This window comes from Ciconia boyciana, chromosome 6 (assembly GCF_034638445.1).
Source record: "Ciconia boyciana chromosome 6, ASM3463844v1, whole genome shotgun sequence".
In the NCBI taxonomy this organism is placed as follows: domain Eukaryota; kingdom Metazoa; phylum Chordata; class Aves; order Ciconiiformes; family Ciconiidae; genus Ciconia; species Ciconia boyciana.
The window spans coordinates 3,251,994-3,267,162 of NC_132939.1; the positions used below are offsets into that span (position 1 = coordinate 3,251,994).

The window sequence follows — 15,169 nt, forward strand, 5'->3', positions numbered from 1 at the left end:
GCTTTCTTCGACATTGCTGATAGATTTCCATCATGTTTTAAAATTCTCCTTCAGCTATTGTAGCTTTCGCCCATTGCATTTGCTTTTCTCTCTCTCCAAGCTGCTGCTTGCAAGACATCTCCCTCATTATTGGCCATTGTTTCCTCCCCACTTCCAGCCTTTCACACGAAATCGGAGGGTTTCATTTTCCCACCTTTTCACCTTCCATTGTGCTGCTTCTGTCTGCACCCCTGACCCAGATTCCTCACACAATTGCAGGCTACAAAGCAGCCTCTCATCCTGGGGGACCGAGGCTTTATTTCGGTTCTCAGGTAAATTCTGATCTGTGTATCTGTATCACTGCAGTCAGAGCTTCAGATATTTGCAGGTACTGCCACATTGAGCCTGGTAAATTTTTTCTTAAAAAAGGATAAACCCATGATATTCAAGCTCTTTTGGATCATCATTTCTAAACCTATTCTCTTCTAACCTATCAAAGAGATTTCAGACATTTGTTCTGACACACGACAAGTTTTAAGCAACACTTTGCAATGTTTCGATGTCATCTAAACAGAAGATTCTCTGTATCTTCTTGATGTTGTGTAAGCATCTGTAAGTAAAGCCTTAAGGTGAGCATGTCTCCTTTCTGCAGAAGCATGCAGCTCGTGGAATGTTATTCTTGCAGTACTCCTGTAATCTTAGTGAGGGCTTATTGATAATCACGTGAGTATGGTAAGAAAGAGGGATTGATTTTCATTTCCCATGATTTTAAGCTCCTTTATGTGTGGCAACTGTCTATTCATCAACTTTTAAATTCCTTTGAAATGTACCCACAAACACGTACACCTCACATGCTTAGTTATTAAAATACTTCTAAATAACAGGAACGACATAAAGTGTTTTCTGCAGAATTGGAGAGCCCAGCAGTGGCCAGTTCCCTCCACCACGCAAAGAATTGCCTCTAATTAAGCCTTCCAACTCCTTGTTGTTGTTTTTTAAGCAAGTTCGGGGAATGTGCTAGGTTCCTCGTGGGAGCAGAGTGAGACTGGCCATGGTCCCATAGAGCAAAGTTTGGAGATGGCAACGTGATAGAAATGCCAGGTGATGGAAGGGATGTCCGGCACATGGCCATGGAATTGCGCTGCTATTTTTTGTTTTTCTTTCTAATTGATAACTCTTGCCATCTGTTCCTGAGCCGTCCCTCTGCTGTCCTTTCCCACACACAGTCTCCTGCCCCCATTCTGCCCTTCAAACTTGGACTGCCTGCCTGAAGGCTACTAACTGGTTGCTACCAGTAGTAGCTGGATGGTAAGAAGGTGCTAACAGTGATGTGGCAAGAGAGACACTAATGCTAGGTCAGCTAAGGCTGGGCTCTTTGAGCATCATTTGAGTGGGCTCAGATGCTTCTCTCTCAGTGCTGGTTTAGCTGCAGTTTCCTGAGCAAACTCCCCAGTTTTTTTTTCAGAAAAATTAAAAAAAAACCCCTTTGCTTTATAAAATAGGTTTAGTTGTTCCCCTGAGGTGGATTCCTTCTGAATCTGTCACCACTGCCTGTGTTCCTGACCATCTTGTGGCTTTGTGGAATAAGTAAGTAATCTAGAAGCACTGTACCAACCTAGGGTTTTTTTCTTTTTTTCAGGAGTCTTTTTGTACTTTACAGTCTATATTTGAATCTGTCTTTTCTAGTCTAACTCTCCATTTGGTGGCTTAGCATACAGGAAGCCTATTTTATAGTGGAGAGAAATGCATTTATACATCCTAAGAGCTGTATTTTTAACAAAAAGCTAGATGCGTATACAAGTTAAAGGGATTTTTCTGGCAAGAACTCCAAAATGGACAAAATCGAAAAAGAATAAAGCATGGCAATCATAACTGTGTTCTACCTTTATCTGAGAAGCCGTTGTCTTAGAGGTGTGTTGGTGTGAGGATTAAGCAAGAGCTTACCAAATGTATACATTTGGTCAGACAGATCATTTTTTGCTTTTTCTAAAGGCATTTAAGTGCCTAAAAATAGATCCTCAACAGTATGTAAGTCACGGATTTCCATAGATTTCTAATGGGAGCTATGGACTGAAATGCCTATAAAAAGATGGGAACCTGATGTTACAAATGTACAAAAAAGTGCTAATCAAAATTAACTGAAGAGCCCATGTTTTGATTTCTGTTTAAGGTGGTCTTTTCTTCTCAGAGACATGCAGAGCTCACAGATATTTTCCTGAGCACCTACAGAAGAAGCAGGGAAATTAGGGCTTACCTCACCTGTATCTGGAAGGTTCTTCACAATTTTTAGATTATGGATGCTAATGGCTTGGGGGTTAGATTATTATTGGGTGCTACCATAGTCAAATTATTAGGTTTCTGTCCTGAGCTAATAATACCAAGACTACCGTTGTGAGGCAGAAAATCTTTCAGGAAAAGGTGGAAGCTGCTGGAATATTTTCTTTTTTAACCTCCCGACACCACAGATATTAGGACTTCAGTTAAAATAAACAAATTCTAATAAGCTATTAGTGAAAATTAGAAAAAATCAAAACCAAACTGCAGCTGCAAATAGTTCACTGGCTTCCCTGATTGTCATATTTTCCAAATGCACAATAGTGTTTATTGCAGTAGGCTCTGCCACATAGGAAGAAATTCTATTTCCTGCGCTGGGGAAGAGACAGACAGTTAAATGGAATAAAATGATCACTCATCAGGTGATATATCTGATGGTGTGGATCAGAAAGAGTTCCCACAATTTCCATGAAACTCAATAATTTCAAGTGACTTTAATATTTTTTATGTTTTTATAACACTGATTAGAAACCTCTAGATGATGAAATGCTACAGCTCCGGCAAGAATCTAATAAAAATACCCCCTGGGATTGATTTTGATTGACTACAGTTGCCTGTCTGTTTTTATTTTACTGTATATGAACAGACATGAATGAGCACAATTGAGTTAACCCTTTTCTCGCCTGACTGCTGTGATTAGGTACTTAGGTTATCATTACTTTGAAACACTGACACCCACATAAAAGAACAGGCAGTTTGAGGATTTCACTCCCAGGTTTCTACACCCGGGTCACCTTCTCAGTAAAACGCCCAGGATGTTCTGCTTAGAGAAACACGAGCAACGCTGAGATCCCGTCCCTTTGTAGATAGTTGATGCTTATAGCCTGTATGTAATTTTCTGTGACTGATGTTCTGGTGATTAAAGCGTAGAACTGAGCATAGGGAGGCAGTGATTTTCTTCTTTGCCTGTGCTGCATGACAGGTGATTCTCCTCTTAAAGTATACGGGGATCAATCTATGCTCTGTATCGTCAATAAAGTCTGTTGCCCTACACTGTGTAAAATTAAGAGGCACTCCCTAGGAAACTGTGCCCACAGGCATTACAGCGATGCCTGGAGCTAAGGAGACACTGTGCAGCGGCACAGCCCTTACGTTATCACGCCGTTGCTCGAAGTAAGGATCACCAGCGAGCGCTTGCCTAACTTTTACCAAGGACTATCTCAGCCCCGTCAGTAAGCAAAAATTAAGATTTCAGTCTCTTCCCTGCGCAGTTCAGGAGCTACCACCATAAAACTCACTTCTGTTGGTCTCCATTTGGCTATCGAAACATGTGTACTACCAGAAACCGAGGTTTTCATGCGGAATTCATGAGCCCTCGCATACTGTTGGCTAAATTTAGTTAGAAAGCACTATGGAGATGTAAAATATTATTAATAATTATAGCTCCTTCGTCGTTTGTAGCTCCAAATATAATCAGGGAGTTTGAATGAAGATATTACAAAAAGTAACACACAAGCTATAATTCAGATTAGTGGCATGGTTGTTCTGGCGTAGCAGTTCTTGTTCTGGAAATGATATTGATTCTTCTGGGGAGCTAATTAATGCACATATTTATAAGTTAGCGAATAACAGTTTGAAGTTATTCTTTAGAAAGCTTTGCGTCTTTTCAAAGTTCAGAAGAAAATTCTTCCTGTCAGAGAAAGACGTTTAATAATGTACATATGCTGTGTCTGACATTTGCTCTGCTAAGATTTCCACCTGCTAAGAATAGTTGCTTTTAAAAATAAATTGAACCAAAGCATAAAATTATATTAATTTAGAGAAATATTCCTTTCTTTATAAATTAATAACTATGTAAACACTAGAATGTTAAATTAAGTTTAAACTATTCGATTTATTTATGCTTACTAATTCTTTCCAGTGTTATGTTAAATATGAGATCATTATGCATACAGAGGTTAAATCCATTTAAGTCATTTATGTTCTGTCTTGAAGCAATTTTCTCAGTGAGAAAAAGACCTCATTTTCAAAATAGATGCATTAGCGATCAGCAGAGATGTCTGAAATGGAATAAATATTTATTAACTGTTATATAGTTTGTACTATTTGAACATAATTTTTTAATGTATGTTACTCTGTTGTTTTAAACAGTGGATTACCTAGTCTTTGGAATCTTCATATTTTACATTTAGCTGGTTATGCTTAAAATTTTTGTGAATGTTAGCACCTCCCCCCTGCTTCCTATCTGCCCATTTCAGTTATTTGCTCTTCCTCTGGGAGCATGTTTGCACTGGCTGGCATAGCTATCTATAGACTTTTTTTTCAGAATTAGTACTTTAAAAGCTGCAAAGGCTACATCATTCATTTTCTGGCATCTGCACTGAATTTAGCGAAACGGCTCGGTCAAATTTTCGTATTTTTACCCTGTGCAAAAAGAAATTCTGTTTTATTCCAGTGCAATGGAAGGGGAGTGGAAAATAATTGTGCTTGTCTCTCATCTCTTTCAGAGTGGAATATAGGCCATGTTAAGATACCGTGTTTAGTGGCAGTTTTGTCTCCGGTCTTAACGTAGTCATTGTGTGAAGCTTGGTGTGATTTGTACTTTTCCTCAAATCGGCTCTTTGGAGCGTTGCAGTAAGCAAGCAAATAAATAGCAAGAAGCAAATAAATAGCAAGAAGCCTCTGCGCGCTGAGAGTCAGCTGTGCAAGTTTAAAAGCTAAATGCACTTATACAGCAGCTCTCATCTCTGGCAAGGTTTTCCTTTCCCCAGTTGCAGCCTGCGGAGTGCGGCTGCCAGGTACCTTTTCACGCCTCGCTCCCCTCTGCCCTTTGCAAATATGAATTTTTGGCCCCCTTGGAGCTCGGGCCGCCTGCACCTCCCTCAGCCCGCCGTTCGCTCCTGCACAAACGCAGCGCTCGCGGAAGGAAAAGTATCGTCTGCAAGGCTGTGGCGGTGGTGTTCACATGACTAATGCTGTGAAAGATAGCAAGATTTTTTTTTTTTTTTGAGCAGCTCCAGTCTATGCACAGTTGGCTCCCAGCTGACAGACAGAATGTGGGGTGGGCTTTGTCACCAGAACGCTGGGTACCGCATGCCCAGCTATGCTCGCAATTACACAGTGCCCAGAAACCTGCTGCTTATGTCAGGGTGCAGGCAGCCTGAACACATAGAAATTGGGTAGCTTTATTTTTTTTTGGTTATTATTTTTTTTTGCCTCTTTCTTCCCAGCAAAGGTTATATAATGAGGGGATTGCTGCTAAAGTAAAAAGGGAAAATGAAGTCTTTGTTAAATGCCTTCACAAAGAAAGAAGGTAAGCAATGAAAGCAGAACACTTTGATGTTTCAAACCGGTGTTTTCTTGTGTACATTTAATATGATCGGCTTAGTGACTCTATAATTAATCAGTTCCTGCAGTTTCTTTTTCAAAATTATTTTGTGTTAGACAGTCCATTTAGGCAACTGATTTTTAAGGCTGGATGTGACTTTATTCATTGTAGGTTTTTCTCTGAAGAGTCAAGTAGTTAGAAAAATGTTTTTGTTCCCTAAGAAATGCATTTGAAGACACATTTGTAAGGAATTTCCTAGGTGAATTTTGTCAGTGAATGGTGCTGAATTGCCCCTTCACATGTATGAAATGCCAGGAATAGAATTCTGAGAGCTGGAGGCAGGATTAAATGGTACTTTCAGGTATGCTGTTAGGGATGATAATTTTAAACTTCAGGGGCATGAAATTAGTTCAGACATTTTCATGTCATTTTATATCAAGTGTTTTTCCCAAACAAGTTTTGCAACAGTTATTCTTACAGTTCTGAACATGGTGAAATATTAGGGAAAACCAGCGTCCAACAGGGGTTAAAGCATGGACATTTGCATTTCATCCTTTTGTGTTGTAGTTGTTTTTTTATTGTGAAAATAATATAAATAATGCCTGTAAGAAGCAGCTAAAAAAATATCCACCCACTTACAGTTTGCAGATTGCTGGGGAAAAGAAACAGTTGGGTGGAATATTAATCACTTTAGGCACGGAAATGCTTATTTTTAACTCTTTCTATAAAAGATTTGTGTTAGACACACGTCAATTGGTGTAATTAGTTGTCCCCTTTCCTGTTTATTTTCTGTAGTAAAGGCTAATTTTGCTTGTAGTTCTCTCCTTAAGAACAGAACATTAATAGCAAAGCAAAAGCTAACTCCTAAATGGTCTTGTAAAATCCTTCTAAGGTATGTAAGGGAAAAAGAATTAATTCCATCTGGTACCTGGAGAGTGTGTATACATACAAAACATACCCTGTTTTTCAGTAGGAATGAATGCAGTTTTGTGTTTTCTAAAATCGGTCGGTATAAACGTGCCCAGCAATTCTCCGTCCGTCCTGTCGCCGTGCCTGAGCACCGTGCCCCTCGTGCTCCCTCCCACTCCCACCAGAAGATACCCCCCCAACCTCTCAAAAGTGACAGTAAACATCCCCCAAATGTTGGCAATATTTCGTGTTATCGGGCTGTGGCTGGAAGGCTCAGCAGTCTGTTTAAGTTCGTGAAAAATTAGAATCTGAGGGTCAGATCCAATTTATACTGAAGTCCAGGACAAACTTTGGTGACCCTAAGGGAACAGCATTAGACCTTCAGGTAGCAAACCTGTATGTGCAAAACATTCCCTATAGTCAGGTTTGTGTGCTTTCTCCTTTACTGACATTATTACGGTAGCTATTCTGCCTTATTGTACCTGGGAAAGATCCCTGTCTTCAAGGAAATAATTTCTAGAGCCGTATTCTGAATGTCAAAAATACAGGAATGCACAAATGGCACATCTGTGTCATATACAGATCCTCCGGACTGATGTATATGCCAATTTTGGAAAGAAGTGCTGTGAGTTTCCTTTAAGTTGAGTTTCCTTTCACCATGATATTTGAAGCACCAAGGTGCTTTCAGTGACATACTCTGCTGCTTTGAAACCTTAAAAAAATATGAAATATGAAAAGCTTGGAACATTCTGAAAATTAGACAGAGTTTCTGCCAGTTTCTAGCATAAATATTGGACTGCTATGCTTTATCCCCTTTAACAGCTATTAAAGCCTACTTCCCTTATTTCAGCCTTGTTTCAAATGAAATCTTATGGAAATTAATTTAAAGCCCTTTCTCTCTATGCACACTGTTCTCTTGTTTGGTTATTCTGGTGTTGTTGAGCTATTTACCAGAGAAAGTTTCAGCTCATTAGAATAACGAAGGATGTTATTTTAAAATATTCAGGATCGCAGTTAATCATAAACTGATTCTGATGAAAATCATAGAAACCATTCTTTTACTTGCGGTTCCATCTTTATTTTATGTTATGAATATGCTTTCAGTTTTGCTCTGAAACCTTAAATTTTTCTGTGTTCTCTCAATTAAAGGCTGTATTTCAAGGCAGGACAGATTGATTCCTAAGTATATTCATATTTATGTGAATTTATTTACTTGCACGGTATGACAGACATTCTTATTCTGGGTTTTGTGTGTTTTTGAAGGGTATTGAATGCGTAGACATTTCTGGCACTTTATAAATGGCACTTACTGGCACTTTAGACATGTAGGATGATATTTTGTGGGGCTTCTTTCCCGACTGAAATATGGTTTTTTTGAAAATTACAACAGCTCAATAAAGTCCTCACAATAATGCCTGGCTGCCTTTTGTTAGTTATACTACTGTGACTTTTCAGATGTAAATATGTGCACTTTGGATCAAATCCTGCAACCCCATGAGATCCACTGAAATAAATTAATGCGAGTAGTTGCATGAATGGGGACCGAGGCAAGCATGAGTTTTCAGGGTCAGATCCTTTATTACCTTATAATATGGGTCGGAGATGCCATCGCATCTAGTGATAGCTGGATGCCTTTTATTAGGAAATTTGCCTTTTAAGTTGCACTTGGAACTAACTGACCCACTACAGTGAGAAAAGGAGATCTGGAAAACATAGTGCCTGCTTGTACAAATTCTCATATGACTGTAGCACTGTACCAATAACACTGATGAAAGGATGGGCCCTCTGGTTTGTATTTGATTTTTATTGCCCTTGCTTTTGTTTTCTGTTATGACTATTTCATTAAGTAGTATATTGCAGCCTTTGGATACAGTCATGCTCTCTTTGGGACACAGCACGTGACGAAGTGAGTGTATTACCCTCGGGTAATATGTTCTATATACAATAGTAATGGATGCAGTAGAAATGCCTAGATTAGAAAGAGAGGAATACCTAGGGATTATAGCAATGTAATAGAGTTCTGCCAGGAGAAAAATCAGTGTCCTCAATTTTTAACCTGGAAGATGGGGATAAGGTGACTGTTAACACTACAGACTTCAGGGTAGGCCTGAACTTGCGATGGAACAAAATGCGCCCGGGTTGGGTGCCGATGGGAGAAGGAAGTTAGAAGATCACACATCAAAAATTCTGCCGGTCAGCCCTGTTCTGTGGCTTTCTGATTGAATATGACAACCTAGCATAAATATGAACTTTCTGAGACGCAAACTTGGCAGTAATGAGGTGTCTCCCATTTCCTGGACCTTAGTTCAGACTGTTCAGCAGACTCATGCCACTGGTGTTGCCTAACTATTTATTAAAGCCAGTAAACAGGTTAACGTTGCCCAGTTGTTTTCAGTTTTAATGATGTTTTCAAGATAATGAATTCGATTAGCTATGCAGGCTAGGTAGGGTTTCTGTCTCTGCAGAAGAAACAATGCCATATGTTGCTAAATCTTTTTATGGGGTGGTAAATGCATATGAATGGTGAAATCATCAGAGATTCCCTGCATGTCTTTCTTTACACAGTGCCCTTTAGAGAGGCTCCCACCTATTCAAACAGAAGGCGGAGACCCCCAAGCACCTTAGCAGCACCTCGGATCTTGCTTCGTTCCAACAGCGACAACAATCTCAACATCAACAACCTCCCCGAGTGGCCAGCCTCCTCCTCTGCTTCTTCGCACCGCAGCCTTTCACCTCATCTACTTCAACAGATGCAGAATAATCCTAATGGAACTGTAAAAACTGTGGGGAGTTACACTCCGTCCTCCCGGAGCCGGTCGCCATCCCTAAACAGGCTGGGAGAGGATGTCAAACGGCAGCAGCACAGGCACATCAGGTGACTTTTTGACTATTTGCACAGCATGAGATGTCCCTAACGTCATCATGCTGGACTGCCATGTTATGTTATTTATATGGGCGTTGTGCACTCTATATAATATATAGGTAATAAAATCTCAGCACAGTGGAACATGGCCCAAGTGTGAATATTTTAATTGGAAGCTCCAGTCAAAGCCAGCTGTTTCCTCACAGAGCTCCAGCAGCCAGGCAGACTTTAAAGTTCAGCAAAGCTCAGCAGTGACTTATCACTGACTTTGCATCTCCAAATCAAGGTGCTAGTTCTCAAGATCTTTTAATAGTTGAAATAATGATTGTATTTAACAGCAAAGTCAAATGTTTCTGAGATACTTGGTCCCTTCATGAAACTATTGGTCATGCCTGAAACCTACATTGGAGCTGCTCGTGGGTGATGAAGCAGAGACTGTTTAGGTTCTCCCTTCTGTAGATGTGTGCTGAACCAAAGAGTAAAATAGAGGGAGTAACTGGGGGAATAAGTGGGGCTGTGTAGGAGGCTGGCCGAGAGCAAAGGGGGCTTCTTGAGGTGGTGGTCATACATGTCACGGGCTTCTTTCATGATTACCCTTGCTGCAGGGTTTTGCATTCCCTATGACTTTGCTGCTCTTCCTTTCCTCTTGAATTACAAATGTGATTTAGCAGGCACTCTCTGCAAATACCCTGCAGCTATGTCCCACTGGAGAGCAAATCCTGACTAATTAGAGTGATGTAGGTATTGTGAGTAATACAATAAAACAGTGCATTGTGTCTAAGTTTTGATCACAAATGGGGGCTTCAGCTTTGTGAAGCCGCTGCCCTGTGAACAGGCAATTACAGCTTCACTTTGAGGAAGACTCGGGAACTGCATCTGTCAAGCGTGCAAGCGATGGAGCTGCACCGGGACGAGGGGTTAAAGCACAGGGCTGCAAAAATGAAGGGAGGCAGAGCTGAATACTGATGGAGAGAATTAGAGCTTAAATGTTTTGACCAAACACATTTATTTCAATGGTCATTTAAAATATCAGGCTTTGTCTGTCCTGTTTCCTAATATCAAAAAACATCCACTGTTCAGAGTAGAAAAGGGCAGGAGTATTGTTAAGAAATGCAGCTGTTGGTTTCTCTTTGTCATTTGGAGGTGTAATGGATCTTTACTTTGAGTTTTCAAGTCAGTAAAACAAAACGTCATGTAGTTGAAGCTGTCGCCTGTTACCCTGCACATTCTTCTTCTCCCCTTGGCTGTAGGCACCCAAACTGACAAGCACTATTTGTGAGAGTAACAATACTGCTGGAAGGTGGAAATACGGTGCGTTGTAAAAAAAAAAGTCTGAAACGTAAGAATCACTGGAAGGAACAGGACGCAAATTTCTTAGGCCAGTGGTTTCATGCAGTAGGGCAAACTCACCTTACCTTGTTGTAGGTTACAATAATGGCAAAACCTCATTTGGTTATAATTGGCGTGACGCTTCCTCACAGAGACCCGTATCAGCTTAAAAACAGGTTGTCTGTAATGAGGCTTCGCTTAGGTGATGAGGTGGCCCCGAGGTGCTTTTCAGAGAATGAGTGCCCTCGTATTCCACTGGATACTGATGATGCCCCCAGAATGGGAGGTTTTACCTTAGAGTCAATGCTTATTTTAGCCGGAAGGGATAAAAAGTGCCTTTTCATCAATATTCCTGGGATAACACACTTCCAAATTCTAGAAGTATAAACAGTTCTTTGAGATGGGGGAACAATTACAGATTTTTTTTTAATAAGCAAACCTTTATTTGCTTTGACTTTATTCTTCTTTCCTCTTCCACCTTCCTTTCCACTTTTCCTTTCCACTTTCTTCTTCCCTTTCTGAAAGCACATGATTTTGAAAACTAGCACTAATGGTAGTGGAAACCAATTTAATGCCTGAAATTTTGTGGAAATAAAATTTTGGTCTTTCTCTTAGTGCATCAGTATCACAGCTGCTTAAACTGCTACCCAGCTGCAGAGTTTCGTATGTACCATCAAGACTTGTTTCAGAGATGTCCAGAGTACGTGCAAGGATGGAGAAGAGAGCTGGAGGCTCTCTAAATTTCAAGACAACAAAAAGGATTTTATATATAATTTTCCCTGCAAGCAATGCCTTTTCTTGCCACAGGCCAGTTTTGCAGTCATGAATGGCACCTTACATGACACTTTCCTCACAGATTTTGTTTAACTGTATGGCCACCTACTTACTGTCAGCTAAATGTGCGAATTGTTGCTGTCTCTGCTTATTATTTGCAAATAATACATTCACCACGAAGCTGTTGTTCCCCTTGGATGAAAAAGCCCTTTTTGACATAACAGTAGATTGGGTTCTGGAGCAGAAGCAGCCAGAAGGGGTAGGTTAATTAATGGAGAAGGTTAGAGTATGATAAAGGGTCAATGAGGTTTGTGGGGTTTGCATTGTGGAAAGGAGAGGGCTGGAAAGTGGTGCTGGAAGGGGTTCATGTGATCTGTACAGCCTGTGTGGCTCAGGTGTTTGTCTGGCCGTGAGGCTGCTGCTTTTCATACCAAACTGGTTTTGGGGAGGGAGCTGGGGGAGGCAGGGGAGCCGGCACCCTTCCTGTGGAATTTGTCCCACAGTGATTAGTGAAAGGAGGTGCCAGCACAGCCTCAGGCAGGGCTGAGCCATCAAGGGTGGCCACCTTCTTCTGGGTGGGAGGGAAACGTGTCCACATGTCTTCTGAAATCTCTGCATCCTCCTCCTGCTCCTTCATGGCATGGGACTTGCTGGGCTGGGAGCCCAAGCTGGGGACAAGGCGGGAGGGGCAAGATCTTTTTTTAAGAAGTCATCTATCCCATGTTACAGCCCTGATTTCCATTAGTAAGCCTGTCTCATGAGAAATGATGCATTCAGTGCGAAGGTTAAATGTGCCATTTCCCCCTCCTCTTTCAGTAAGAGAGAAAATGAATGAATCTTCTGTGACAGGAATTAAAGAAGATGCTGGGTCATAACACTGTGACTAGCTGCTACCTGGCTGCTACCAGACTAGGCTTAAAATACAGCTTGACACAAGTGGAAATCAGATGCATAGCAACAGTTTATAGATCTGGATTTTTTTATGGCGATGACTCTTTTTTCGCTTGTAAGGAAAAAGAAATGGAGCAAGAGCTGAAACCCAAACATCATCTTTTCCTGGCTTCCTTTGAACAACTGCGAGAGTTGGCTGAGGTTTCTGATGCAAACTCCCATCACAGACGTGCAACCAGAGTTCACTTTTCGACACTTAAGTACAGCTTATCTTTATTAGCGCCTGTTCACATTAATAGAAGAACAGAACAACGAGGTGAAAGGGGGATGCTATTCCAAACGGTAAAGAAGTTACGGCAGGAACATGGAAGTGTTCCCGATACGAAAGATCCACTATCTTTGGATTTTTACCAGACAACTTCTTCTTTACCTATATTGAGAGCCTTATTGACTCCTATTTTTGTAGGAGATTGGTTAAAAAAAAAGGTGAAGAAACAGTAAAGTCCAGCCCTCGTATTTTATTTTGCTTATTGCAGTTTGAGGTCTTTTCTTTCTCCTTACAAGAAAGTAAGTGAAGTGTTACAATGCTAGACCATGATTAAATCTTTCTTCTTCCTTTGGTACCCTATCTTTTTCCCATAAATCTTTATGAATATTCTTCTTTCTCATGAATATTTTCGGTTTCTAGACTTTCTGTGCAAGACCTCAAGTTTTTTTTTTTTTTACAGTTGAATAATAGTGTATTGCAAGTTTGTTATGATACCTCCTATAGGTTTCCCACCCTCTTTAATAATTGCCTCTTTCTCACTTTATATTTTTGACAGTTCACTCATTTTTTGGGGAGGTTTAATAATGATCTTATGTTTCATTTACTGGCTGTCAATAATTTCTTCTTCTTGTGTGTTTCTTGATGACCTATGCCTTATCTGGGCATACCACTCTGAAGTCACTGGGAGAGCTATTGGTTGCCATAAATAAGAAATTATCTTCTGGAGAATATGTTAGCCATAAGAACCATGCTTTGTGCAGATCTAAAATGTAGTTCCAGGCCTTGGAGTGATGAAGTAACTTGATTATTCAGTCCATTCAGTTAATAATTCGGTTGTCTTGATTGTTCAGTTAATGTTACAATATTACAAAGATATCCATTCCCAGCAATAATTGTAAATACTGACATTTTAAAGTCTTTCTCACAAATTGTGATGCTTGTAATGTATAATTTGCATATCAATTTTAAACTTCATCAGGGTCTGTGAATGTGCAAGTTTAATTTGCAGGAAACCTGAAAACTTTAGTGTTATGTGTTTTCTTTTCTAGGCCATCATGGTCAGATGAATATTGATCATGTTTCATATTGAAAGATTTCAACCATTGAAAATGTGTTTAGGATGAAAAATGTGTATTTTTTTCCGCAGGGTTAGATGTCTTACTGGAAGACAATTATGTTATTCACTGCTTAATTTAATCCTGCTAGTGTGATGGTAAATGATTAACTTTACCCCTTTTAAATAACCAGTTAATGTTTTTTAATTTCAATTTCCAGTGCCGTTTACAATCCTAGTGCCAACAAGGATACTCTGTCTGCCTTGGATTATCAGGGTCCAAAACGCAAGCTTTACAGTGCTGTACCTGGAAGACTTTTTATTGTCGTGAAGCCATATCAACCTCAAGGAGAAGGGGAAATTCATCTGCACAAAGGAGATAGAGTCAAAGGTGAGCATGTATTTAATTTTGAATAAACATTTTCTTCTGCTAGACGGAAATTTTATTTTAAAATTCTCTTCTATTTTAGGGGAAAAAAATTCTGTTCAGTAGAAGTGCTTTTATGCATTTGTTTCTTTACAGGGTGTTTTGTTCCTAGTTCTCTTTTGTAACCAATGCATTTTCAGATACCATTTGAACTGGAAGTGACTTCAAAGTGCTACTAAAATTCAGAAATATGTGCAGTAATAGCAGCATTGTCTTTTACACAGAGCACGTAATTTGTTTCTGTAGTCACTATAGAAAGACAACTCCAGGGCTTTAAAAGGTTGTAAACATGTCAGCTATCTAAGCAGCTCAGGAAGGAAACAGGGATAAAGTCAAGCCTGTTTCAGGCCCTTTCCTCAAGGAACAATTTATTGGTTAAGTAGAAGAAGTCCCCTTGTGAGACCTAGGATAAGTAGGTAGGTAGAACCTACTGTAAATATTTGGGGGAGGAGGTGTGGCGGTGCATGTATAATTTCTGTCCACTGGTGCACTTCCCAACTAAGAATATGTTAAAATCAAGGCCAGACTTTGTGTTATTATTTTGAAGACAGTAAGTACAGCCAGGTACGGCAGAGAAAGTGGGCAATGTGGTTTACAGGATTGACCCTCCTAAGGGTGCGTTGTTACGCGGTTTCAGCTGTGGTTTTGCACATCCGGGTAAAACTGGTCATGGAACAAAAAGACTTTCTGCTCAATCCATACAAACGAAATACCAGTTACAGAAATCAAATAAAAGGGAATAAATTCACTGTCCTAAAGAAAAGTGTTAAGCAGCTGAAAATTTCCTTGCAACTGAAACTACTTATCTTACAAAGGAAGACTTCAAATATCTCCTCCCTTGAGCCTGCAAACAGTAGTAGGAAAAAAAAAGGGAGCCATTAGAAGGTATTTTTGTATATTTATTTTTGGATGTGGCTGATTCTGAAACGTTTGTGGGTTTAATAATTTTTGTTGGGCCTTCAGAAGGTGTAGGACAGAAATCTGAAGAATGCTGCACTTAAAGATATAACATATGCAGGATTCATTTTCAATGCAGGGATGAAGGAGGAAGGTTAAACTTAGGAGAGCTGGTG

General features: G+C 40.0%; 1 protein-coding gene across 2 annotated transcripts in view; it reads left to right on the forward strand.

Moving 5' to 3' along the window:
* Positions 1-15,169, forward strand: part of SHANK2 (SH3 and multiple ankyrin repeat domains 2) — a 319,794-nt gene that overhangs the window by 80,819 nt on the left and 223,806 nt on the right. Inside the window, exons 1-3 of one of the 2 annotated variants that reach the window (XM_072864804.1) lie at positions 5,530-5,566; positions 9,056-9,365; positions 13,891-14,060. In XM_072864804.1, coding sequence (XP_072720905.1) covers positions 5,530-5,566; positions 9,056-9,365; positions 13,891-14,060 — 517 coding nt within the window. Of the gene's footprint in view, positions 1-5,529; positions 5,567-9,055; positions 9,366-13,890; positions 14,061-15,169 lie in introns of those variants that run through there. The other variant, XM_072864803.1, reaches the window with a different exon arrangement.